The 23,321-nt window shown below is 41.2% G+C and overlaps 1 protein-coding gene across 2 annotated transcripts; it reads left to right on the forward strand.

Annotated features, from left to right (window-relative positions):
* The first annotated feature begins 324 nt into the window (after window positions 1-324).
* On the forward strand, window positions 325-23,238 carry septin5a (septin 5a). Of its 2 annotated transcripts, XM_084947515.1 has the most exons (12): window positions 325-478; window positions 625-638; window positions 17,218-17,308; window positions 17,619-17,705; window positions 18,889-19,012; window positions 19,125-19,259; window positions 19,409-19,526; window positions 19,662-19,763; window positions 21,328-21,424; window positions 21,543-21,678; window positions 21,773-21,875; window positions 22,120-23,238. In XM_084947515.1, exons 1-12 carry the CDS (start codon window positions 433-435, stop codon window positions 22,180-22,182), a joined length of 1,116 nt encoding a protein of 371 aa, XP_084803641.1. In that variant the 5' UTR covers window positions 325-432; the 3' UTR covers window positions 22,183-23,238. The 2 variants fall into 2 exon arrangements, with proteins under 2 accessions (XP_084803641.1, XP_084803640.1); XM_084947514.1 differs by lacking the exons at window positions 325-478; window positions 625-638 and adding an exon at window positions 14,571-14,693.
* Window positions 23,239-23,321: the final 83 nt, after the last annotated feature.

A 23,321-nucleotide genomic window follows, 5' to 3' on the forward strand; every position in this document is an offset into this window, starting at 1 on the left:
TTATAAAAAGTAAAAGCTTAGGTCAGACTGAGGACTTTCAAGGTGAATAAATAAAACATAAATAAAAGGTACAAAGATTACAAAAAATATGAATCGTTTCATTGAGGACACTAAAAACAAGTCAAACTTTTGTAGGTTCATCAGGTAAACATGTGTTCACGTGTTGGGTCCAGTGATTTCAAGCGTAGGTAAAATAGCTTTAAGGCTCAGAGAGGAGTGAGGGTTACTTAATAACGGATGTTACTGAGGTTTTGACACTCATAGCATCCTCCTGCTGTTTGGCTGAGTCTGTGAGGAGGAGGAGGAAGGAGTGGTTTTCATGTGTCGTGTCAGCTCGGCCCGCCCTCCTCCTGTCTGTACGGGGGTTTGGAGGCGAGGGTCCGCTGTCTGTGAGCCGTCGCTTCGGTGAAATTCGGGAGGAGAACGGTGAACATGACGTCCAATATTAGGTACAAAAGCCGGATCCCGGTAAAGACAGGTGAGCGTGCTTTCTCGCTTTTATTCGTCGGATTGAGTTTAAATGTGATCAGTGCAGTGATGTCTCCATGTTTCCGTCTCTCTGGGCGTCGCTCTGCATCCCTGCACCTGCAACCCCCTCTCATCCAATCCTATGATGGCTAACAGAGGACAGCACGGAGGTAGGAATAATCATTTATTGTATTTATTTGTGATATTTGTTGTGGTTGAGGATGTTTTACGATGCAAGAGCTCTGGCACAGGGAGAGCTCGGCTCCAGCAGCATCACTAGTATTTGCTTCTCAGATCCCATGTTTTCGCTTTTTTTTCTCATGTGCGCGTCAGATTAATAATCGCACGATGCTCTGAGGGTAGCCGTGCCATCACAGGCTGAGCTGATCACCACACTGACAGGCGGAGAGGGGTGGGTGGGGGGTGTAGAGTAATTTTTAGACGCATATGTAGAGCAGGCCGGCGCGACAAGAGGCGAGCAGCCAACGTGATGGTACCCAAAAGGCAGCATCCTTCCTCCTCATCCCCTCCTCCACGACTCTCTGCTGCCTCCACATTTATTCTGGTTTTTCGGTCACTGAATCGGGCGATGGGCTGACCTAATTGTCAGCGTTGCGTCAGCAGGACTCGTGGATACAGTCGCCGCTGCTGGCTGCCTTTAGTAAACCTTTACTGACCATTGTTCAGCTAAAAACAGCTGCCACATGAGCCTGCAGGGGAGGCCGGCTCTCTGATGACCCTCCTCCTCTTCTTCCTCTTTGAAGATAGTGTAAGGTGACAGTACCGGAGTAACTGCGTGGTTACACGTGTGTGTGTGAGTAAAGCAGGAACCACATGCAGCGAAAAGACTAATTTATTTCTTATACAAAATTCAAGTATCCCATTGCAAGAAATGAACATTTGTGGAATATTTTTATTATTATTATTATTATTATTTGGTCTTTCGGGCATGAGAAAGATGTATCATGTATAGTTTCATCAGGGGAACTCTTATATGTTTTAATTTGTAACTGGAAAAACGACTTGAAGTATAAAATGATTACAATTTAAACTGTTAAAACGTGTTTCTGTGGGTACAACAGTCAGAGGAAAAAAGATGTCCTTAAAAAATTGTTACCTAAGTCCAGTTATGTCTGTATGTGCGGACTGTGCTCAGAGCCTCCTAATAGGCTCTTGTTACTGGTTATGTGGCTCCATCCCTGTGATTGAATTGATTTACTGTAATGAAACATGTTACTGTTTAGATTTCTAGACAAAGTTGAAACACCTCACTCAGAACAGCAACTTGAATTAGTAGTTTCAATAAAACCGAGCAATATAACATCACACGGGTGACATTAAAGCAGATCGGGTTTATCTTATTACTGAGTTCCCCCTGAAACAAATGAAAATTTATACTCAAGTAAGACTATTAGTTTTATTTTTGTTTTTATGTGTACTTTGACCCGGATTTGGAAGAATCAGTGAGGTCTTATATTTAAGGGTACAGGTATGCACAGCAATAACTCTCAGAGGGTTGTGTTTATCTGTCATCTCTCTGCTTTTGTAGGGCGTTTTGATGCTGTCTCACCGCATTTCAGGGCCAATTCCTGTAACAAATGTAAAATCAGTTTAAGTAACCCATATGTCAAAGACTTCACTCTCTAGATGAGAGCATGAACCTGTATTTATTCACATTAAACTACTTTCCAGTGCAATCGGTATGCTTGTGGAGTAATAATTATCATGACTTGTCTGCATGATCATAGCAAATTGGAGAGTATTCAAACAAAACAGAGCATGCCATTCTCCCAAGGATGGCAAAAAAATACTTCTTAAAGTATATCTGCATATTGTCTGAAGTATAGAATTTGTGTAAACGTGCTTGTTTACATTCCACCACCTGAAACCAAAAACAGAGATGGTTTCTATCTTCATTTTTACCCCACCCCTGTATACTCCACCCTCCTCGGTGCTGTAGAAAAATGCTGAACAGGTTGGCGTGGCTTTCTTCCAAAAATTCCCAATTGGATCCAGTTCAGTCGTTAAATTCATGGTGGTCACATGGTGTTGGTACTGCAGATCCAACACAGACTATGAGGAAAACCTGGATGAGGATGGTTTACGTTACGTGCATAAACAGTAAAAAAAAAAAAAAAAAAAAAAAGCCTCTTGATAAAAATATTCATTACTACACTGTTTTTACACCTTGTGAGTTCTGCTTTTGGCTGTCACTTCACTCTCCACTCCCACACTCTGTGCTGACTTTGACCCTGATGAGAAAAATATCTCCTATTCTGGACCATTCATGCTGCGAAGGAGGAGGAAGAGGAGGGAGAGCTGGAAAACACAGTAATCCTTCTCAGTATGACTGACTTAATGCTGAGATCATAACTGCAGAAGCAGCCGTAACTGATAATCAATCTTAAAATCAATGTTTTTAGAAAACTCCCATCCGACTCACGTGTTTCTCTTTCCACATTTCCCTCATTAACGTCACCCTGAACGCTCACTTCCTCGGCTGTGATAGTGTGGAGACAAAAAAATCAGTTTTCATGACTGCTCCAATATGAAGGAGTGGACGACGCCATCTGACCTACTCACAATCCTGTGTGGTGATTAGTCTGTGTGTGTGTGTGTGTGTGGGTGGGTGGGTGAGTGGGTAGGTGGATGGATATTCACTGAGCATTTTTTCATCAAAGATTAAAAGAAAAAAAATCCCAGTTTGACCAGCACTCAGCTGCATGATGTCATCCTGATGGAGTGACACACAGATGATGTATCGCTGATTTGAGCTCAAAAATGTGCTTTTGGTGATCTAAAGTGTTTCCACAATAACATCAGCTAGTAAATCAGTCTCACCATGACCCACACTAGTAGCTGTTCATTGTTCTGTTCATTAGACTGATTTTGATGTTTTGATGATTGCTTGTCCTGTTTTGCTTCTGTTCCTGGAAGTTTGCTGTTAATCAGTGAAGACATGCTGTCATGATGAGCCCCTTAGTAACTGTGGCTCAGGAGCAGCAGGGGAGAATAGGAGGGTGGTACATGCCACTGCTGCTGTATTCTGTATGGTCTGTGATTTGGTGTTGGGTGGTTGCTAGGCAACACGATGATAATGATGATGATCTATCTTACATAACGAAAGTTTTGTGGATATAAAATGCATGTTTTTATCGTAAAAGTAAACTCGTTTCATGCTTTTATAACATTGTAAGTGCATATATGCTACAAAAAAGTAATTTTAGCCCATTTGTATCTGGTTGCTCAGGGCAGCATGATGAAGTCATGATACCTGACGTAAATAAGAATCTTCAAGGGCCAAAAATGTTCCTGTTTGCCAAGTTTGATTACTCAACTCCTGATTGTGCAGGATGAGTTTGCACACAGAGATTTTGTGTGTTGTGGCCTGTTAAGGTGTAATCTGCTGCGCAGCTGGAATTGCAGCCGCTAGAGCACAGATTAGAAAATCAATCAGTCCGTTTGTCGGCTGTTTATCACCAGGAATGTTCAATCAATACATTTTATTTCACTGTAATGGCAGCATCAAGTAGTGCAATAAACATCCATCCATCCTTTCTTTTCCACTTATCCTTGTCAGGGTTGCGGGGGGCTGGAGCCTATCCCAGCTGTTTTAGGGCGAGAGGCAGGGTACACCCTGGACAGGCTGCCAGTCTGCCCATTTGCATTCACATTCACGCCTATGGGCAATTTAGGGTTACCAATTAACCTATCCTCACTAACTGCATGTCTTTGGAATGTGGGAGGAAGCCGGAGTACCCGGAGAGAACCCACGCAAACATGGGGAGGACATGCAAACTCCACACAGAAAGACTCCAGCCTGACTCAAGACTTTCTTGCTGTGAGGCAACAGTGCTAACCACCATGCTGCCCCTACAATAAAGATATTAACTCGTGAATTCACAGAATTTCCTTAAGCCTTGCTCTACTGCCTTATCTGTTGCCTATATATATATATATATATATATATATATATATATATATATATATATATATATATATATATATATATATGCACTATTTATATATATCTGAGTCACAGACCTTTACCACCCGTCCATCTGATAATGCCTCTGATTGGTGTTTTAAGTTTTCCTTGAGGCGGCTAACACAGAGAAAGAGTGCTTATGTTGAACTTTCTTCATAGTAAAGCCTAAGAGAAATCCCCCCCCCACCGGGCAGGAGATGTGAGCAGTGAACAGATGTTGAGTCAGATGTGTCTGCATGTGTGTCACTTAACTTCAGGTACAATCTCACTTAATTCTCTCACCTGCTCTCTCTGTCTCTAAACATACACCCTCTCGCTGCAACAGATGGGACCCTCACTGCTCCCACTGAGGACCAGCTGCAGAGCAGGAGCAGGCAGCTCAGAGAGGGGGGTCGACTTAAACGTGGAAATTTAAGCCTCCTGCAGCTCTTCAACAGATAAGAAAAGGAGGGAGCAGCTGATGCATGAAGCCTTGAGCTTCTATTAATCATATGGGCACAACATTTTCCCCTAAAAGAAACCATTTGACATGTAGGGAAACAGTCACTTGGTCAAAGGCTAGTGCAGCGATTCTCAAACTTTTTCTTACACACCAGCTTCAGAGGTAAAAGAAACAAACTTTGTGCCCCAAACTTTCCAGATTTTATCAGTCATTTGTCATAAAAAAAGGATCCAGGATGAATTTTAAAAAATTAGTCATTAAACAGAGCACCAGCCAGCAGGAGATCTGTGCACCACAAGCAGACTTTCAGCTCTTTGGTGGCTGACTGAAAGTCTGAAAGTCTGCTTTTCAGACTTTGGTCCGTCAGCTACCAAAAACCTGAAAATCGAGATCCTGAAAGCAAAACAGAGTTACAAAAACTTTCTTGAAAGCAAATTTGCTGCAAAAAAATTTGGGTCTGCCTGGACATGTGTGAAAACCATAGCGGGGCTTCAAAATCCCCAGAGCAGCAGCCAGACCGTTTTAGACGATTTTAATTCAAACAGAGATTTTGCAAACTCCTTGAATATATTGCATGCTTTAGTTCTTCTGATTTTTGCAAGGATATTTTGGAACTGAAACAGAAACTGAAAGACACTCAGCACTTTATCATTGAACTCAGCGATGACCAAAAGGCCTTTCATACAGTTAATGTGAACAAAAGCCAGGGTCCTGATAACATTAGTGGCTGCCTAATTAAATGTTGTGCTAAAGAACTCAGTCCTATATTTCAGGTTATTTTTAATGAATCCTTGCAAATACAACCTGTGCCCTCTCTTTAAAAAGAAGCTGTCCTGGTTCCTGTCCCTAAATTTAGTTGTCCAAAAGTTCTAAACGACTTCAGAGCTTTTGCCCTCATCTCAGTCGTGATGAAAGTCTTTGGATAAAATCCTCAGAAAATGATTATGGAAGAAATTGAACATGAGCTGGATCCAATGTAATTTGCATATAGGCCCAACAGAGGAGTGGAGGACATGCTTTTGACTCTACTTAATCTGATTTTTAAACATTTAGAGAGTAAAGGGACTTTTGCAAGACTTCTGTTCAGCGATTTCTCTTCTGCTTTTAATACAATACAGCCCCATATTTTAATCAAAAGACTTTTAGAACAGTTTGAAATCAGGAAAAACCTGGTGAACTGGATTTTAGATTTTTTTAACTGATAGGTCACAAAAAGTGAGAATAAATGGGGCTCTGTCTGACCCAGTGTGTCTTATCGCCCTGATTATTCATACTCTATACAAACATGTGTCTGAGCAGATATGAAAACAGGGCCATCATTAAATATACAGATGACTCTGTTATTGTCAGCTTACTGAAAGAGGGTGAAACTAGCCACGATCCAGTCATTGATGATTGGTTTAGTGGTGTGACGAGTCTTATCTCTTTTATTAAGTCTGTTTTATCTTTTTGTTTAGTGGCATGGTTCAGTCAGACCTCTGTCACAGAGCCTTGTCTGTCAGGTTTAAATAGGTGTGTGTGTGTGTGTGTGTGTGTGTGTGTGTGTGTGTGTGTGTGTGTGTGTGTGTGTGTGTGTGTGTTTTATGAAGGGACGGCAAGTGCTATCATTTTTCTGTAAAGCAAACTTACCTGCAGGTATAAATAACGTAACCTTGACCTTGACTGAACTTAACTGCCACCGAAACCAACCCAGACCGCTAACGCTCACTAAAATATTTCGCATGCCAAGTATAGAAACGATTATACTGGTTTTACTTGTGTTAGGTGCCAAACTTTGTATTGCCTCAGACAAATTACAAACAGCTCAGAAAATAACTGTTCCCAGCTAATAAGTAATCAAGCGCATAACACAGCTTAAACGCGTTATGTAACAGTGCACATGCATCGGTTTAGAGCTGCTGAGGTTAATTTTAGACAGTGGAAATTTAAATGTTTTCTACAGTTTGTCTCATGTTAAACTAAGCTAGCTGTAGCTCATGGCCATAGACTGTATATAAAAGATAGCATAAGCAGCAGTTCGCTTGGTGAAAACGCCTTGTTGAGGTCAATAAGGAGGAAATAGTAACTCAAACAACCACTTGCCACCACCAAGGCATACAGAAGAGCATCTCGCAGGCCTGTGATTCATGCAGGCTCACCAAAACTGGACAACAGAAGATTGGGATATTGCCTGTTCTTGATTTTTGCTGTGAATTTCGAATGGTGCGGTCAGAAATTGTCGTTAAAACCAAGTGCAGGCTGGTGACCATGTTGTAATGGAGCTGGATATATTGTCTTGGCACACTTTGGGCTCCTAAGTAATAACTGATCATTATTTTTAGATTTATCACCACAGCCTACCTGAGTATTGTTGCTGACCATGTCATCTCCCTTTATGACGACAGTGCGCCCATCTCCTGATGGCTGTTGGCAGCACAAAGCTCTAATAATCTCAAACTGCCTTCTTAAACGTGACAACGATTTCACTGAACTCAAATGACCTCCATGTTAATCAGATCTCAGCCCACTAGACAACTGAGGTCAGAATATGCAGATCATCGATGTGCGATGCGATCAAGTCGTCAATGAGCAATGTTTCCAGCTCCTGGCATGAAAAAAATAAGGCAGTTCTGAAGTAAACTGGTACTAGCTGTATCTAAAAAGTGGCCGGTGAGTGTGTACACCATTATGTTTGATAACTGAGAATAATCTAGATCCTGAAAAACAGATCAGGCAGCCTGGGTGTGTTTCTGCTCAGGGGAGTTATTTTCCCTCTCTAACAGTTATTACCTGCGCTGTTGTTGTTCAGGTGTTTGAGGAGTTTATGCCCTGCAGTGAGTTCTCATGCACATACTTTCATTTTTCTCATGCCGCAAACACGCCTGTACTGCCAGTGATCCATTAGCCTGTGTGCATGTGTGTGTGTTTGTGTGTGCAGTCAGTTTTCCTCTCTGGTTTTTAGCTACAGCTCAGCCTCAGCTCATTTTTTGGACAGCTCAGTGAGTGCAAGCTGACCCAGATATCTTTGAGTCTTTGAGAGAAATCTTTTAAAGTATTCGGTCGACCTGGTTATGTTTGGGATTAACTTCTTTGGTAATGGGAATCAGGACTTTGGCAGTAAGAATATTTTGTAACCTTTCTCAAAACATCAAAAATATCTTAATTATACTGTCATGAACCACATGCAGTTAATGGAGTTATTCACTAGAGAAAACATTGAAATGGTTTAATTCCATTTAAAGCATGAGGTTGTTTTTGTGGTGGTGTAATTCCATTTTTTTCTGTACGTGAAAGATTATTTTTTATCTTGGAAAAAATTTAAAAAAGGTCGCAGCTCATTCATCTTTGTGGTTGAGTTTGCTTGAGGATCTTAGTGACTCTTTGTGCTTTTCCAATGTGTCTGAGCACCTTGACACTTCCTCTCCGTGTTCACCTTGAAACTCCACTTTAGTGACATCAGTTAATCAGTTCCCCAAAACGCAGCCTTTTGGAGCCTTTTGCAGCCTTTTGCAGCTCCCAGGGCTACAACTACTGATTTGGACTCAGCATTTTGGCCACAACTATGCTAGTTCATTGAAGCCAGGAGTTACCTTATTTAAATGAAAGAGTGGGACACTCCCATAGCAAGGTGAACCCTTAAGCTAAATAAAAAAAAAAAAACTAATAAAATACTGGAATTTCACTCACCAAAATGAAGCCCTGTCAGTATCCAGATGGATGACATATTAAAAAAACTCATCCTTGTGGGGTCGTTATGAAGTTTTGGCCTCAACTATATTGAGGCCAAAACTGTCTCTTGCATCAGGCTGTAAACTTTTTTTAAAGGGTTTACACTTTATTGCTTTTAAAGGTCGTTACTTTGTACACTGCCTGCATCTGAAAACAGAGCACATCTGCAGGTAGACGAACCATAACTTCAGTTTAATGCTGTAAAGTTGGACAGTCTAACACGGGAGTCTTCTGACTAAATTTAGGAGCCAACCTCAAGTGGCCACTGGAGGAACTGCAACTTTTGACAGTTTGACGTTGACATTGCTGCCCCGGAGGTTGGATCCCACCTGTAACCTATAATTGGATATATTGTAATGCAGTCAGTCAGTTAATACGTAAAACAAGTAAATCAGCATTTTCTTCTCATCGTTAATAAAAGCAACACAATCTGACTCTTCTCACCCTTCTCGGCACACTTAGTCCTTAGGTGGTTCCACATAGCTTAAATGGGACAGTGTAATTTTTACCAGCTTTTCTCAAACATGTGGACAGGGTCTGTCGATGACTCTTTACAAAGAAATGAAATCCTGTAAATGTATATTAGGATCAGTGCAACATGTTTGGCTAATTGGTGTGTTTTTAACGTCTGTATACATCTATGGTACAAAAAAAAGACATTTTCTTTGTTGGTTTGAGTTTTCATGGGATCTGTTGACAAAAAGAAAATTATAGAAGCATCAGAAGTTACTTAATTATAATGCACAGTTTCCAACATTCCTCAGCATGATTACTTACCAAATATGGTTATAGCCAAGTATCATTTGTCTTTGAATGAGCTGATGCTAAAACTAAAACTGGGCAACCGCAGCCAAATGTCCTTGAAACATTTTTATCACTGCCTGAGCATTTACATGCTGTCAGATTAGCATGCTAAATAGCCGGGGGCATGCTGGCCTTTGCATCTCCACGGAGACAAAACAAAGGAGGGAGGGGGGGTCCATCTTCATGTTGTTTTTTTGCACCCCTCTTCCTTTGTCTCACCCGCCCTCACCCCTCCTACTCCTCATCTTCCTCTTTGCCTCACTTTACTGGGCTACCATCCGGTCGGCAGGCAGTGTGCTAGAGGAAGCGTTCAGTGTTAATGGCTTGAGAGTGTCAGCGGGATGGCTGGGAGCTGGAGAGGAGTGAACAGTAAAGGTCACAACTTTTCACGGCTCCATCGCAGGCCGTTTGGCTGCTTTAAGCTGGAAGTACATGAATTAAAGCCGGGTTATTACCACTACACAAGATCATGGCATGCTGTCAGATTTTTGAGCAAAAAGGGTGGAAAATAATTGGATACACGCTCTCTCTTTCTCTAACAACTTAGGAAATCTGTTATATATTTTTACAATAATTTATGGTCAGTGCTTTGGTCCTTCCACCTTCAGTCTCCACTGAAAAGCATAAAGATTTTGCTTTGGTTCACTTATCAGTGCATTTATAGATTAATTGGTCATAGGTGTGAATTCAAGTGTGAATAGTTACTTATCTCTCTCTGTGTGTTAGTCTTGTGAGAGGCTGGTGATCTGGCCAAGGTGTACCCCGCCTCCTGCCCCATGCTAGCTTGGATACGTCAGTGCAGAAGTGCTTCTAACCTGTAGTTTAGTTAATGGCCACCAGAGGGTGATTTGCAAAAATACTTCTGGTGCTGTAGAAGTTTATGGGAAAATAGCCTTCAATGCTTTTCCTCTGTGACCTCAGTAAACAGTTTCCTTATGAGTTTATGGACTCAGTCGCTTCTTTCAGGTCAAAGTAAATAAAAGTTCTTATTTTGCAAAAAGGCTACATTTCCAGGCATGCCAGTGGGTTTGTGTGTCAATCTTTTATACTGTCTGCTAAAGCCCTGTTTAAACATTCTCTGTTTAAAAGTTTAGAATAACTTCTTGGTCTGAAAAGTGACATCTGTCCAGAAGAGGCTTAAATCTTTCATTTTTTCTGATAACCAACAGGGTGGCTTTTTGTTTCAAAAGAAGTCTATTGTACAGAAGTCAGTGAGGAAACCAACCACTGCACCTCATGATCTGACCTCAGCAAATATTTTCCCAAGGATTTTATAGTTTCAAAACCTATTAAACATAATAAACCTTCTAAAGCTCTGTTTTTATAACTGGTTTTTGACCGCTGCATATCTGTTACTTCAAGGTATAAATAACGGTCCTACGGTATGTTCTGTACTACAGCCTTCATTATGCTGGATAATCATGATGTTGTAAAAAACAAGCAGCTTGAACGTTGATGGTAGAAATCTCTGTTTCTGCAGTCTGAAAAAGTTTTCATGAGGAATTTAGATTTTTAAAGTTTTCATCAGCAAAACTGTGTCTCATCAACTGTTGTTCCTCCTTCAGCCACATCCAGAGTGATGACATGCGATTCCATGTGTTTGTGTGGCAGAGGAGATAACTGCTGTGAGCCTTTGAGAGTCACTTCCTTTAAAGACAGCTTTGTATGACTGAGAGGAGGAAGTTGAGCACTGCCTGATGAGCGAGTGGCTGATTTCTGGATCTCTGCCTAACAGGATCGTCCACCATACTGACAAAGATACTGTTAGGCAGAGATCCAGAAATAATATTCTGACAGCCAAAAAGTTTCTTCTTCTTGTTAGTTAAAAAAAATAAACATAAACAGCAAAAATGCCAAATATTCTCAGGTTTGTGTTTTTAAACTGAGGATTCAAAAGATATTTCCCAGTTTTACCACTAAAACTGAAAAATTAGCAGAACATTCAATTTACAGACATCATCACTGCTTTTGGATTATCAAGGGTAAAATATTCATATATAATCATATTCATCGGCGCTTCCATAGGGAGGATACAGAGATGTTGATTTAACACTCTGAGGTCTAAGTCATCTTAGGCAATAACTCTATTTCGATCCAAAACAGTCTTTTTTTTAATGATGTTAATGCTTTTTTAAATTTTTTTCTTTATTACCTGGTTGTCAAGACTTGTTAGTGAGAATATCTGAGCATACTGTCTCAAAATAAACGCTGGTATCTTTGACTCCAGTCATATTTTCAATACAAGTTCTGTTTTTTTTGCCTTTTAAATAAAGCCAATTCTGTGGCTTCAGAAGGACTCTGTTTAATTTGTGAATCTGCTGTGTAATATTCAGTTAAAGTGTTTATTAGGTGTTACCCATGAAGTGGCAGCAAGGCATAAGATGAGCACATGAAAGAAAAGATTATATAAGACCTTTGACTTTACTCAGCAATCAATAAAGCAAGAAGTTTAAATGAATACTTTGTGAAGTGACATCAGCAGAGTCTGCATGTGTGTGTGTGTGTGTGTGTGTGTGAGAGAGAGAGAGAGAGAGAGAGAGAGAAGGGACAGCTGGCCATTGTGAAAGATTGACGGTGGGGGGTTTAGCCGGTGGGGGGGGCTGGGGCTGGCTATTGTAAGAGCATTTCAAGACATCTGTTCTTTTCTTTTATTCTGATTGGGCCTTCCTCTGCCCTACACACACACACACGCGCGCGCGCACACACACACACGCACACACACACACACACACACACACACGCTTTCTCTGTCTACAATGACTGTAAACTTTTCATCTGCCATTTGTGACGTTTCAATTTGCTTCCTCTCAGCTGAGAAAACTTACCAAGAAGTTGAAACCATTAACTTTTTGTCCCAGTTCAGTCCTCTGTCTCCCTCCTGTGGCGTGGAGCGAGGTGCTCACACGCCATACGTGGCGTCACTGCGAGGCATTCCTTTTCAGGGGAAAAAAACAGTATTCTTCTTTAAAAGCCTAGCTTCTGTTATTTCAAAGAGCATTTTAGCTCTGCTGCCCACGTCATGCACAAGTCGAACACACCCATCCCATCGTACGCTGACATACACACACCACAGTCACATCTGGAATCAATCGAGTCCAGCCTCTGCCATGAAATGTACCTCGTTTATCTCCACACACACAGAAATGCATACACACTTCTACAGTGCCCAGTGATTTCTTTACATCCTTCTTATTTCAGTCCAGACTGGCAGTTTGTAGCAGCAGCACATAAGTATGTGCATGTTCCCACTGAAAATCACACCGTGGGTATACAGCATAACAAAATGATTTATTCACTGACCTAAAAAATAAAACTGAATTATTTAAAGTACGCAGCATGTGACAGTTTGGGGGATTTGGGGGCCTTTCTTGATAAGAGATCAAAACTCTGATATCACTCGTGTGTGTGTGTGTGTGTGTGTGTGTGTGTGTGTGTGTGTGTGTGTGCGTGCGTGCGTGTACAGTAAATGTGAAGCCACTGCGAGAAGCTGGCTTGCTCTCCTTAGCATAAAGGCAGATAATGAATCTGGTTATGTCTGCATTATATGTTTTTATGTGTTTTTATGCACATGAACTTCAAACTACACCAACCTTCAGAGTTACCAGGGAATCTGCACTGATTGATTATAAAATGTGATTTTTGTAGAACGCAGCAGTTAAAAAGTGATTTAATTACAGTGCTGCTGTTTGTTCTTCAGTCTGGAATAAAACCTTTAAATTCCTCTTTACAGAAAAAGACCTGGTCCTTATTGCACTCCCCTTTTGGTTATATCAGCATTTCAGCAGGTTTAAGGTCAGGAGTTGGACTTTCCCAAACATTAATTTTCTCTGATGTGCGGCAGTGTTTCCAGCGTTTTTGAATCTCTCTAATGCTTCTTTTAAGGTGCTTGAAAACACACAGATAACCACTGCTAACTGCATTTAACCGGTCTTCTGTTTGTTAATTTAAAGTCTTGTAGTTAAGTTACTGCTGTGCTACTTGCAAAATACAATTTAAAATATAAAAATATTCTTATCAAATTTCATTTCTTGTATTTTTTTTTTCTGCTAGAGCTGCTTCACTGTACTCTTTACTCAGCTGGCTCAGAGCAGGTAGAAGAAACATGTGTAAAGAGAGCCAAGGAAAAACACGCATGAAGGGTCTGACAGGCCAGGCATCAAAATCACAGTGACTCCCTCATGGCAACATTAGATACTGGGTTTCCCCTCATTCATTTTTGGGTTGTGAATCCTTATAAGAATTTATGTTTAACCTAACTTAACAAGTTTTGTTGTTTTTTTTAAGGTAGACTGCACATTTATGTGGTAAAACTTTCTCCTCATGACTCATCAGACCAGTAAAATATTCAAATACTGAGTGAATGATGTAGAAATATCAGTCACAAGTGTGTTTTTTGGAGTGCTTTTATTTATTTTATTTGTCTATCTAATTTTGCTGTAACCCCTGCACTTACATAAGAGTTTAAATGAAGAATATTTACTCGTTGTATTGGTCCTCTTCCGTCCCCGACTGTCACTGCAAACCTGCAGTAAAACACAGATGCCTCAGCTAATAGCAAAGGCAGCAGGAACAGAGCTTTCACTTGACTGACAAGTGGCTCGATCATCTGATTGTGTTACTCTGCAGGCCCGAACTCGCAGTTATCATTTGTTTGCACTGCAACTTTTGTCACTGCCATGCTCAAACACGTTCTTTTATTTTTCTTTATCTTGCGATATAGTACACTTTCTCTCCCCTCTGTCTCTCTCTCTGCGAGCTGTTAGTCATTTCTCTCAGTGTAAGGATTTATTTTTGTACTGTTGGAGCTGGGGGAGGGAATACAGACCGAATGAATGAGTTTCTTTTAGACCTTCGTTCCTTCCATCCCTCCCTTGTTTCCTCCCTCAAATTGCCACTTCTCTCTTGCTCCTTCTCTCTCTCTTTCTCAGTGAGAATTCCTCCATACCTGTCTGAGCAGGGAGCGTAAGACCGCTGTAGGGCAGAGGAGAAAAAGAAATAAAGAAACAAAGGAGAAAAGAGAAGAAAGGGAGTTGAGAGGAGAGCAGGAGGAACACATTTAAAGCTCATAAACAGGAGGGAAGTGTGTTAGAGACAGAGCTATCAAGGTCTAGAGCATTCAAATTTGCCTTTCCGCCTCCCTGCTGGGCTGTTTTTTAACTTTCTGAGACCAGCGGCTATTTTGGTCCGTCAGTGTCGAAGCGGTTTAGGATGGATGCCATCATGCTGCAAGAAAAACTGGTGGAACGGCTGCTGTGCCCACGAGTGAGAACTGCCAGACAGAAGGTAAAGAGTTGGATTTATGGTAAGAAATGTGTGAAGAAAAGCCAAAGACTGGGAAAAGAAATCAGAAAGTTACGCGGATATTAAAATAGCAGCAGATAGCTCGGGATGAGTTTAGAAATACCCCCACACCTGTAGACCCTGTTCAGCATCTGTTTGCTGTTTTTGCTGCTTTCTGTGGATTTGTTTGAGTTCAGTTTCCATTTGCAATTTTTCTACATAGCGTCAGGTTTGCAGCTGAGATTACCCAATGATTTATGTGCAGCTTTCTCAGCAGTTCTCTCGGTCTTACACCTCTGGCTCTTTGGCAAGTGTCTTGTCTTATTGCGCAGCTTGTGGGTTTTCTTTTATGTGTGTGTGTGTGCGTGTTTTTATAAATAAGATCCTCACCCGAGGGGGGGGTTCGGAAATGCCTATGACAAGTTATGACAGCGTATGAGTACACTGACTGTGTGCTTGGCTCGTGTGTTTGCAGAGTAAAAAAGAGCTTTTCAGGTCCTTTGAATGCAGCTTCTGTCCGTGCGTGAATGCTCTCCGCGGGCCTCGAGTGTGTATTTATGTCCACACATGTCAGTGTGTCGTACTGTGGTGTAAAGATGACGTTCAGATGCAGCGGGATACTGGAGTTACTGCTGTGCGTTACAGCGAGAGCCTGGTAGCCCGTGGCTCTCTTTGTGTTTCTCTGAGAGATTTAGTGGAAACTCTGAGATGCTGGTTATTCTCAGCTGCACATGTTTTTTCCGTGCAGTTGTAGATTTTCTGTATTACAGACCTCGTCCGTCTGTTGTGGTGATTTTATTGCCTCTGCCAGATCCATTTGGTCTTCACATTACACTCCCTCAGCACTCTCTTACAATTGTTTGGTTTCTGCCTCTGTTTTTGACCTTTTGCTTTTTGGTGTTTTATTGTAGGCCTGAAGCTTAACTTAACTTATGAATTATTTGGTTAGTCAAATAATAGAAAGTCAGTTGGTGATTTTTTGGATTAGTTCAATTATTTAAACTGTTTTTCAAATAAAATATTTCTGGTAAAACTCTGGGCAGCCTACATATTGCAGCTGCAGGAGCAGCTTGGCCATGAAGCTCCTGGTACACAGTTTCTGTGCTGATGTTAATGCCAGAGGAGGCCGAGCTGCTGTGGCTCCTAAACAATTTTACTTTGCAATAAAATTCCACAATCAGCTGTAAGTCTATGAAGGAAGAAGTGTCGCAAACTGACCTCCTGTTATAGCGCCATGCTGGAATTCAGTTTGGTCTTTAGAGCGACCCATTCTTTCACATACATGTTTGTCAAGGCAATCCATGTGGCTAAGGTCCTTGATTTTATACACCTGTGAAAAAGGGATTAAAAACACTTGAATTCAAAGGTTTTCACGGCTGTTTCTAACAATACTTTTGGCTCCTTCCTTATTACCAAAGGAATCGCCACACATAATGAATCCCCATATTTGATTTGGCACAGATTTTTCACCAGATCCAGATCCTTCCTGACACAACCCTCACATTTATCTCGGCTTGGGTTCGGCACCAGCTCGTGACCCCTGCACCTGGGTTTGTGTCTTCCGCCTGGTCTCGAACCAGGATCTTTCACATGTAAGGCGAATGTGTTAATCACTACACATCATGCACATCGCTTTACTGGAGCTAATCTTAAATGTTGTATTTACTGCTGGGTAACTGATGAAGCCCCTTAAGCCATATTGGCTTACACATGACAGTGTGTTATAAAAAGACACAGAATAACCCAAGCAGCCACTTCACTGATAAAATAACTCATATATTACTGTTTATAAGTCCATGGCTGAGAGGAACCCAACATATAAGATGCACGCACAGCTGCACCAGCTTTCAGGAATTACTCAAACTTGAAATAATTGCTTACAAAACTGAACACAAATATGGGATCCTGAGCAAAACCAAACCAAACAGGGAGAAAGAGCAGCCATACACTGGGTAAACTAACGGTACTAAACGAAAAAAATAAGACCAAAATTAAGACTAAATTTAGCTAATAATTAATAAAACAAAACTCAAACGAGCAGTTTAATAATGATAAAACACAAGGGTGAATGTGCTAGAGCACCGAGGGCAACACAACAACTAAAAAATACAATATTTGTTTGTGTACATGTACAAAAGTATCGAACAAGCACTTAATTTTATCAATAGTCGCCTTCTACTGCAGATCCTTTGCCCTCTTAAATTAAGCTTAGTGGATTTAGATTATCCTGATTGTGACACAAAATGGGAATTTTGGGAAATTAAACAAGTATTTGTTTTTTATACTTTTACATGACCAAGCAGATAAATAATTTATCAAGACAATAATTATTTTCACGATTGATGATTCTGCCAAGATTTATTCTTATATTGCAGAAACACATCTGTGTTTCATCTCTGGGCTGATGACGAGACTTACAGCTCAGATACCGGCAGATGTCACAACACACCTGACAGCTGCCGTATGATGAGATAAAGTGCAACATAAACACACTGAACACCTCTGTCTCCTTTTCTTTGTGTTCCAGGAGAAACAGTATGTGGGCTTTGCAACTCTGCCTAACCAGGTTCACAGGAAGTCTGTGAAGAAAGGCTTCGACTTCACGCTGATGGTGGCAGGTGCGTTTCAAGCTGAATCTTGCCTATTTGCACTCAGCTGCCTATTTAATAGGCACACTAAGCTAAAACCAATTTAGGCATATAATAAATTCCCATGGACCAGTTTTTGTTTGAGTTGTTTTTAGAGTCTTTTAGCTGTTTCTAATATTTTGCCTATACTCATTGATAAAGTCATCATGGCAGATGGATTTATTGCAGGACTACATTAGTAAATTGACAGCTGAGTTCATTTTATTAATATCTCATAATTAAATATACACACAGGATAACTATCTGCGTGTCTGTGCGTGTGTTTGTGTTTGACCTGCAGGAGAGTCCGGTATGGGAAAGTCCACTCTTGTTAACAGCCTGTTCCTCACAGACCTCTACAAAGACAGGAAGCTACTGAACGCTGAGGGTGAGTCCTTGGTCTGTTTATTATCTCTGTGCAGCAGTCATAATGAATCCATTGCTTGCTGAATACTTAATGCAACCTTCACAAAGCCCCACCTTTAATTACCCATGTGTGTTCATTTCTTTTAATTAATCTTAGTTTTTTTTTTTTATTGGGTGCAACAACAACATATGAATGTGACAGACTTAACTTTTGATGACATCTGTCACAAAATATAGAGACCACGCTTCCCAGTCAAATATGTCATGACTAATATGTGTGGATAGATAAAAAAAAAAAAAAATCAAAAGCTAAAGAACAACAAGTTCAAACAAATCCAAACGACCTGAAAGAGAGAGAATGATTGCTGAGGTCGTTTCCCTGATCCAAGAAGCCACCAAAACCTGGAAGTAGCTATAGAGGCTGAGGGACCATAACACAACCCCAGCAGACGGTGGAAAGTGAGGTAGCATTAACCCACCAGATGGAGTAGTTTAGAAATAAATAAAACACAAAGCGATCTCTAGATGAAGCCTACAAGCTGTTCTACTTAACAGCGGCCAAAGAAATAAAGTCCTAAGCTTGCTGGCCTGCCTCTTCAACATAAAACTATAATAGTGAGTAGCACCCCTAAACGTAGTGTGTCTAACAAAGTGTTTAAATGTGTCAACAATTACTTCCTCTCCCTGTCTCAGATGGACTCACACAGGTCAGTTACATTACTCACGCTTAGCAGCCATCAGTCAGCAGACCACAAACTCTGGGTACTCTAAGTTATATACATCCCAGTGATGAGTAACCTCTCCCTAATCTAATGCCAGCAGGACAAACTTCACACAAGGGAACACATCTGAATGAGTGCCAGCTGTTTTAATAGCACCCCAATTATAAGGGTACTCGTGTTCATGCCCATCGTTCCATTTTTGGCTGATTCAGTCTGCTTCGAAAGTGTCCGTGGGCAAAATACTGAACCACCAGTTGCTCTGGATGTGTTCATTGGAGTGTGAATGTTAGTAAGAAAGCATTTACACATAGAAAAATGTACCTGTGTGAATTTGTGTGTGTGAATGAGACATGTTGTATAAAGTGCTTTAAGTGCTAAAGTATAGTATTTATAGTATTTAATGAGTTGTTGATCGGCTCTTGTACACTTTCACTGACCTCCTACTTCAGTTGTCTTCTCCTCCTCATTGCTGTTACGTTGCAGAACGCATTAATCAAACTGTGGAGATCATCAAACACACCGTGGACATCGAGGAAAAAGGAGTGAAGCTTAAGCTGACAATTGTGGACACACCAGGGTTTGGAGATGCTGTGAACAACAATGAATGGTAAACATAAGACTCTCACTGATCTGCCTGTGTCTGATTCAGACTGCTCGATTGAATTCCCGGTACCTCGCAAGAGCAGCTAATGTGGTCTGTGGTGTCTTTTTTGTCCCAGCTGGAAGCCGATCACAGACTACATAGATCAGCAGTTCGAGCAATATTTCAGGGATGAGAGCGGGTTGAACAGAAAGAACATCCAGGATAACAGAGTCCACTGCTGCCTCTACTTCATCCCTCCATTTGGGCATGGGTAATAACACACACACACACACACACACACACACACACACACACACACACACACACACACACACACACACACACACACACGTGTACACAAAGAAGTCATGATTAAAGCCACAATTTTGAGTCTCCTGCTCTCTCGTTTTCCTTGCTCAGGCTTCGTCCGGTGGACGTTGAGTTTATGAAGGCTCTACATGAAAAAGTGAACATTATTCCACTCATCGCAAAAGCCGACTGCCTCACGCCCAACGAGATAAAAAAGCTTAAAGACAGAGTGAGTCAAGGAGCTCCGCAGCAAAATCAAGATGTTTCCTTTGCAGGCTGGTGAATGAAATATGATCTCTCTCTCTCGTGTGTGTGCGTGTGTGTGTGTGTGTGTGTGTGTGTGTGTGTGTGTGTGTGTGTCCAGATAAGAGAGGAAATAGACAAGTTTGGGATCAAAGTGTACCAGTTCCCTGAATGCGACTCTGACGAGGATGAGGAGTTTAAACAGCTGGACAAAGAGCTGAAGGTGAGTCTGGGGACTCACATTCCTGTGAGCTACTGACTTACTGTGGCTACAGATTCAGATCAGCGTACTTCTTATTTAACAAATGCATGGAGAAAAAAATGCAAACCATATGGCTATCATCCATGCAGAGTGGAGCAGACCACCAGGCTCATACACCAGCAGTGGTTTCGGTGAATAGTGTAGAAGGGTAACCTTTTATTGAATTATTACCTCTATTTGAACTTTATAGTATAAAACAAACATGAGGTCTTTCCCGATCTGTCAACACACTGTCACAGTCTTCCTTAATACATGGATTATGCTCAGTTAACATTTGGTATGTCACTTTCTCAGGTCAGGTGTGGAAAACTAAACAAACTTCTTGTTCTCTGGAAGATTATTCAATCCAGTTAAAAACTCTGGGAAAATACCTTGAAGGTATTTGCCTCTAAATCTTGGACCTCCATTGCATTCAGTGGAAGTGAATGGAGTTTTGTTTTTCCTCCTTAAAGCAGCTAAAAGGCTAAGCTGCATCAGAATGTATATCTCAGCTCCTCTGGATAATCTGCACTTGTTAAGCTGGCAGGTTGGAAGTGCTTGTGAAAGCTGCTCACAGCAATGTTTTGTGCCTTTGTTTTTAATAAACTGTAACCATTAAAAGAGGTCGTATTAAATGATTCAAACAAGGACACAGGAGCACATTTCAGCATGATGGAAAGTGATAAAAGCTGTTTTGTGAAGAAAATGGAGATGGATCTAGAGATGCTGCCAGACATTGAAGTGGGTGTGATAGTTGGATGGTGCGTTTTGGAAAGCTGAGCAAAACCTGTGATACAGAGAAACCTTCAGCTGGCAGAAAGTATCTGAAGTAAATGATATATGTGGTGTATACATAAAGTTCAAAGACAAATTTATTAAAAGGACCTTTCTTCTCCTTTCTTCCACCATGTTGTAATATGGTTCAAAGTTCAGTCTTAAACAACCCATTTTAGCTTCCTTACCTTTAAGACCATCCTCCCGTTAAGCCAGCTTATCTCTGATTGGCTGCCCCTCACAAGCACATGTTTAATACACACGTTTACAGCTTGAAATATCCTCTATTATTGACATAATACACAGCCGAGAGTAGAAAAAACATCTGAAACAGGGTGTGTAAAGGAGTCTGAAGCTTGGATTACTTGCACATATACTAAATGAAAATAAGGAAAAACACACCTAATCTCCTTTAAAATGTGAGTTCATTAACCTAAATGTACCTGCATGAGGCCCAAGAGTGTTTCTGTGGAATTTTGGGCTCCTAACCATTTACTGTCCTTTTAAATGAAAGTGCAGCAGCGGCTCAGGGGAGATAGATGCGGGCTTGGAGCATGAACGCACCGATCAGCTGAGAAAGTCAGTGCAGAGAAAATAAACAGCTAACAGTCTTTTACCTGTCTCAACAAATAAAGTCACAGTTGTCTTGAGCAGCTCAGGGGTCTTTTGTGAGCGTGTATAACTCTGTCAGTGTGTACCAGCATGCTCAGACAGCTTTCTCGGAGCAGAGAGGGGTTGAAATAACAACCTTTCCCCGCGTCTCCTTCTGCAGGAGTGCACCCCGTTCGCTGTGATTGGCAGTAACACAGTGGTGGAGGCTCGTGGACAAAGAGTGAGGGGAAGGCTGTACCCCTGGGGGATCGTCGAAGGTATGCATACTCGAATATTCCACGTCTGTTCAGCTTTATTCAGCCTGAATGTAAATTGAAATAGTTTGCATGTCTTGACTGGATTAATAAAGTTAATGATGCGTATTTCTTTGCGCAGTGGAAAACCAATCGCACTGTGACTTTGTGAAACTGAGGAACATGCTGATTCGTTCCCACATGCACGACCTCAAAGACGTAACCTGCGACGTCCACTATGAAAACTACAGAGCACAGTGCATACAGGAGATGACCAGGTACGTGAGGAATGAAAGCGTGAGCACGTGCAAACGTGTAGCAAACAACTTCAATAGATGCTGATGTTTTCTCTCCATTTTCTTCATCTCTCAGTAAACTGGCTCAGGACAACCGTATGGAGAGCCCGATCCCCATCCTGCCGCTGTCCACTCCAGATGTGGACACCGAGAAACTGATCAAAATGAAAGATGAGGAGGTACCAAGCAACTTTTGTTGTTTTTAAAAAATATATATATGATTACAGGTGATATTAAACACAAGCTGTTATGACTTGTAATTGAATATATGTGCGCCATAATAAGATTTAACATGTTACAATTTTGTTGGATTCTGTTGCAGATGTGAAAATGTCTGCTGCATAAAACGACACACAAAGAACCAAAGTGCCAACAAAATATTTAAAATGACAGTTTTTAATCTGCTCTCCTCACTGTCTCCAGCTGAAGAGGATGCAGGAGATGCTGAACAAGATGCAGCAGCAGATGCACGACAAAGAGCAGTGATGTGCCGCAGCGCCACCTGCTGCTTATCTCCCTAACGACAGTGAGACCTCCAGACTTTGAAAATGGTTATCAAGCGTTAGTGGCAACTCTGGCTGTACATTAATCTTCAGTTTGGTGCTTTTGTATAGTTTGTTTGCCTGGAGGGTGTTTTTTTTTCCTCTGAAACTATCCAATCTCCCACTTTGAGCCCCTCGCTGTGGTCCTAACATATAAGATATAAACACATAATTTAATAATCAGTGTATCTAATTTATAAATGCAGTGCTAAACTTTTTGGATTTAATGTCAGGGTGTTTGCTGCGACATATTTTGTAATGAAACGTAGGTTCTTGGTGATGTTTAGATTTTTGAACATGGATATTGTTTTTTATTATGCGATGGTGTGTTTCGGTGTGTGAATGATCATTACATTTTCTTTAATATTACCTTTAATATTACCAGGTATCTATCCATAAAACTCCTTTAAAAGGTACCACAGTGAATTTACGTCTACTAAAATCTGATTTTAGCTCTTCTTCATTTGCTCAAAAATACATTTGTTTGGCATTTATTTGCATACGGCCGGTGAAAATCTTCTGCTCCTCTTCCAGCATTTTGTTAATGTGCCGAATGAGCTGAAAATGCTCTTCTTGCCGGTGGCTACAATGAATGGCGAGCCTCTGAGATAACGAGAGTCTGTGCAGTGCAGGGTGCATGTGCAAGCATGTTGTCATTACTCATATCCGCTAAATGCTGCTGTGGGCCTATTTTTATCGCTTTTTAGCTGATGCCCTGTTGTTGAATTTGATGGATCGTGGCCTACAGGATGCTTTGTTACCACTACAGGATCAGTAACGAGGAGCCACTACTTTGTGCTTCTGTTTAAATATCTCTTCTTAGAAGTGAATTATGCCACCAAAGTTGTGTGTCCACAGTATGACAGAGCGTGTGTGTAGGTGTGTGTGTGTGTGTAGTCTCTGATACTGATGAGCTGTACATATTTTTTGCCTGAAGGCTGTGAGCTCAGTCTGTGTCCCATTTACAAAGGTGTGACAAATAAACCCCAGTTTGTCGTCAGTCTGGCCTCGCCGCTTCAGTGTTGTTTTTTAGGAGACTCGCACGATATCCTCATTCACGTCCTCACGTCAGAGTCCGAGCAG

This window comes from Perissodus microlepis, chromosome 12 (genome assembly GCF_051167445.1).
Source record: "Perissodus microlepis isolate ML-2025 ecotype Zambia chromosome 12, ASM5116744v1, whole genome shotgun sequence".
NCBI classification, from domain to species: Eukaryota; Metazoa; Chordata; class Actinopteri; order Cichliformes; family Cichlidae; genus Perissodus; species Perissodus microlepis.

Bases quoted from the DNA above. Each gene is read 5' to 3' on its own strand.
- septin5a (XM_084947514.1), top strand. From the start codon at position 14,619: ATGGATGCCATCATGCTGCAAGAAAAACTGGTGGAACGGCTGCTGTGC. The intron at 14,694-17,217 runs GTAAAGAGTTGG...TTTGTGTTCCAG, and splicing joins TGAGAACTGCCAGACAGAAG to GAGAAACAGTATGTGGGCTT. The intron at 17,309-17,618 runs GTGCGTTTCAAG...TTTGACCTGCAG, and splicing joins CTTCACGCTGATGGTGGCAG to GAGAGTCCGGTATGGGAAAG.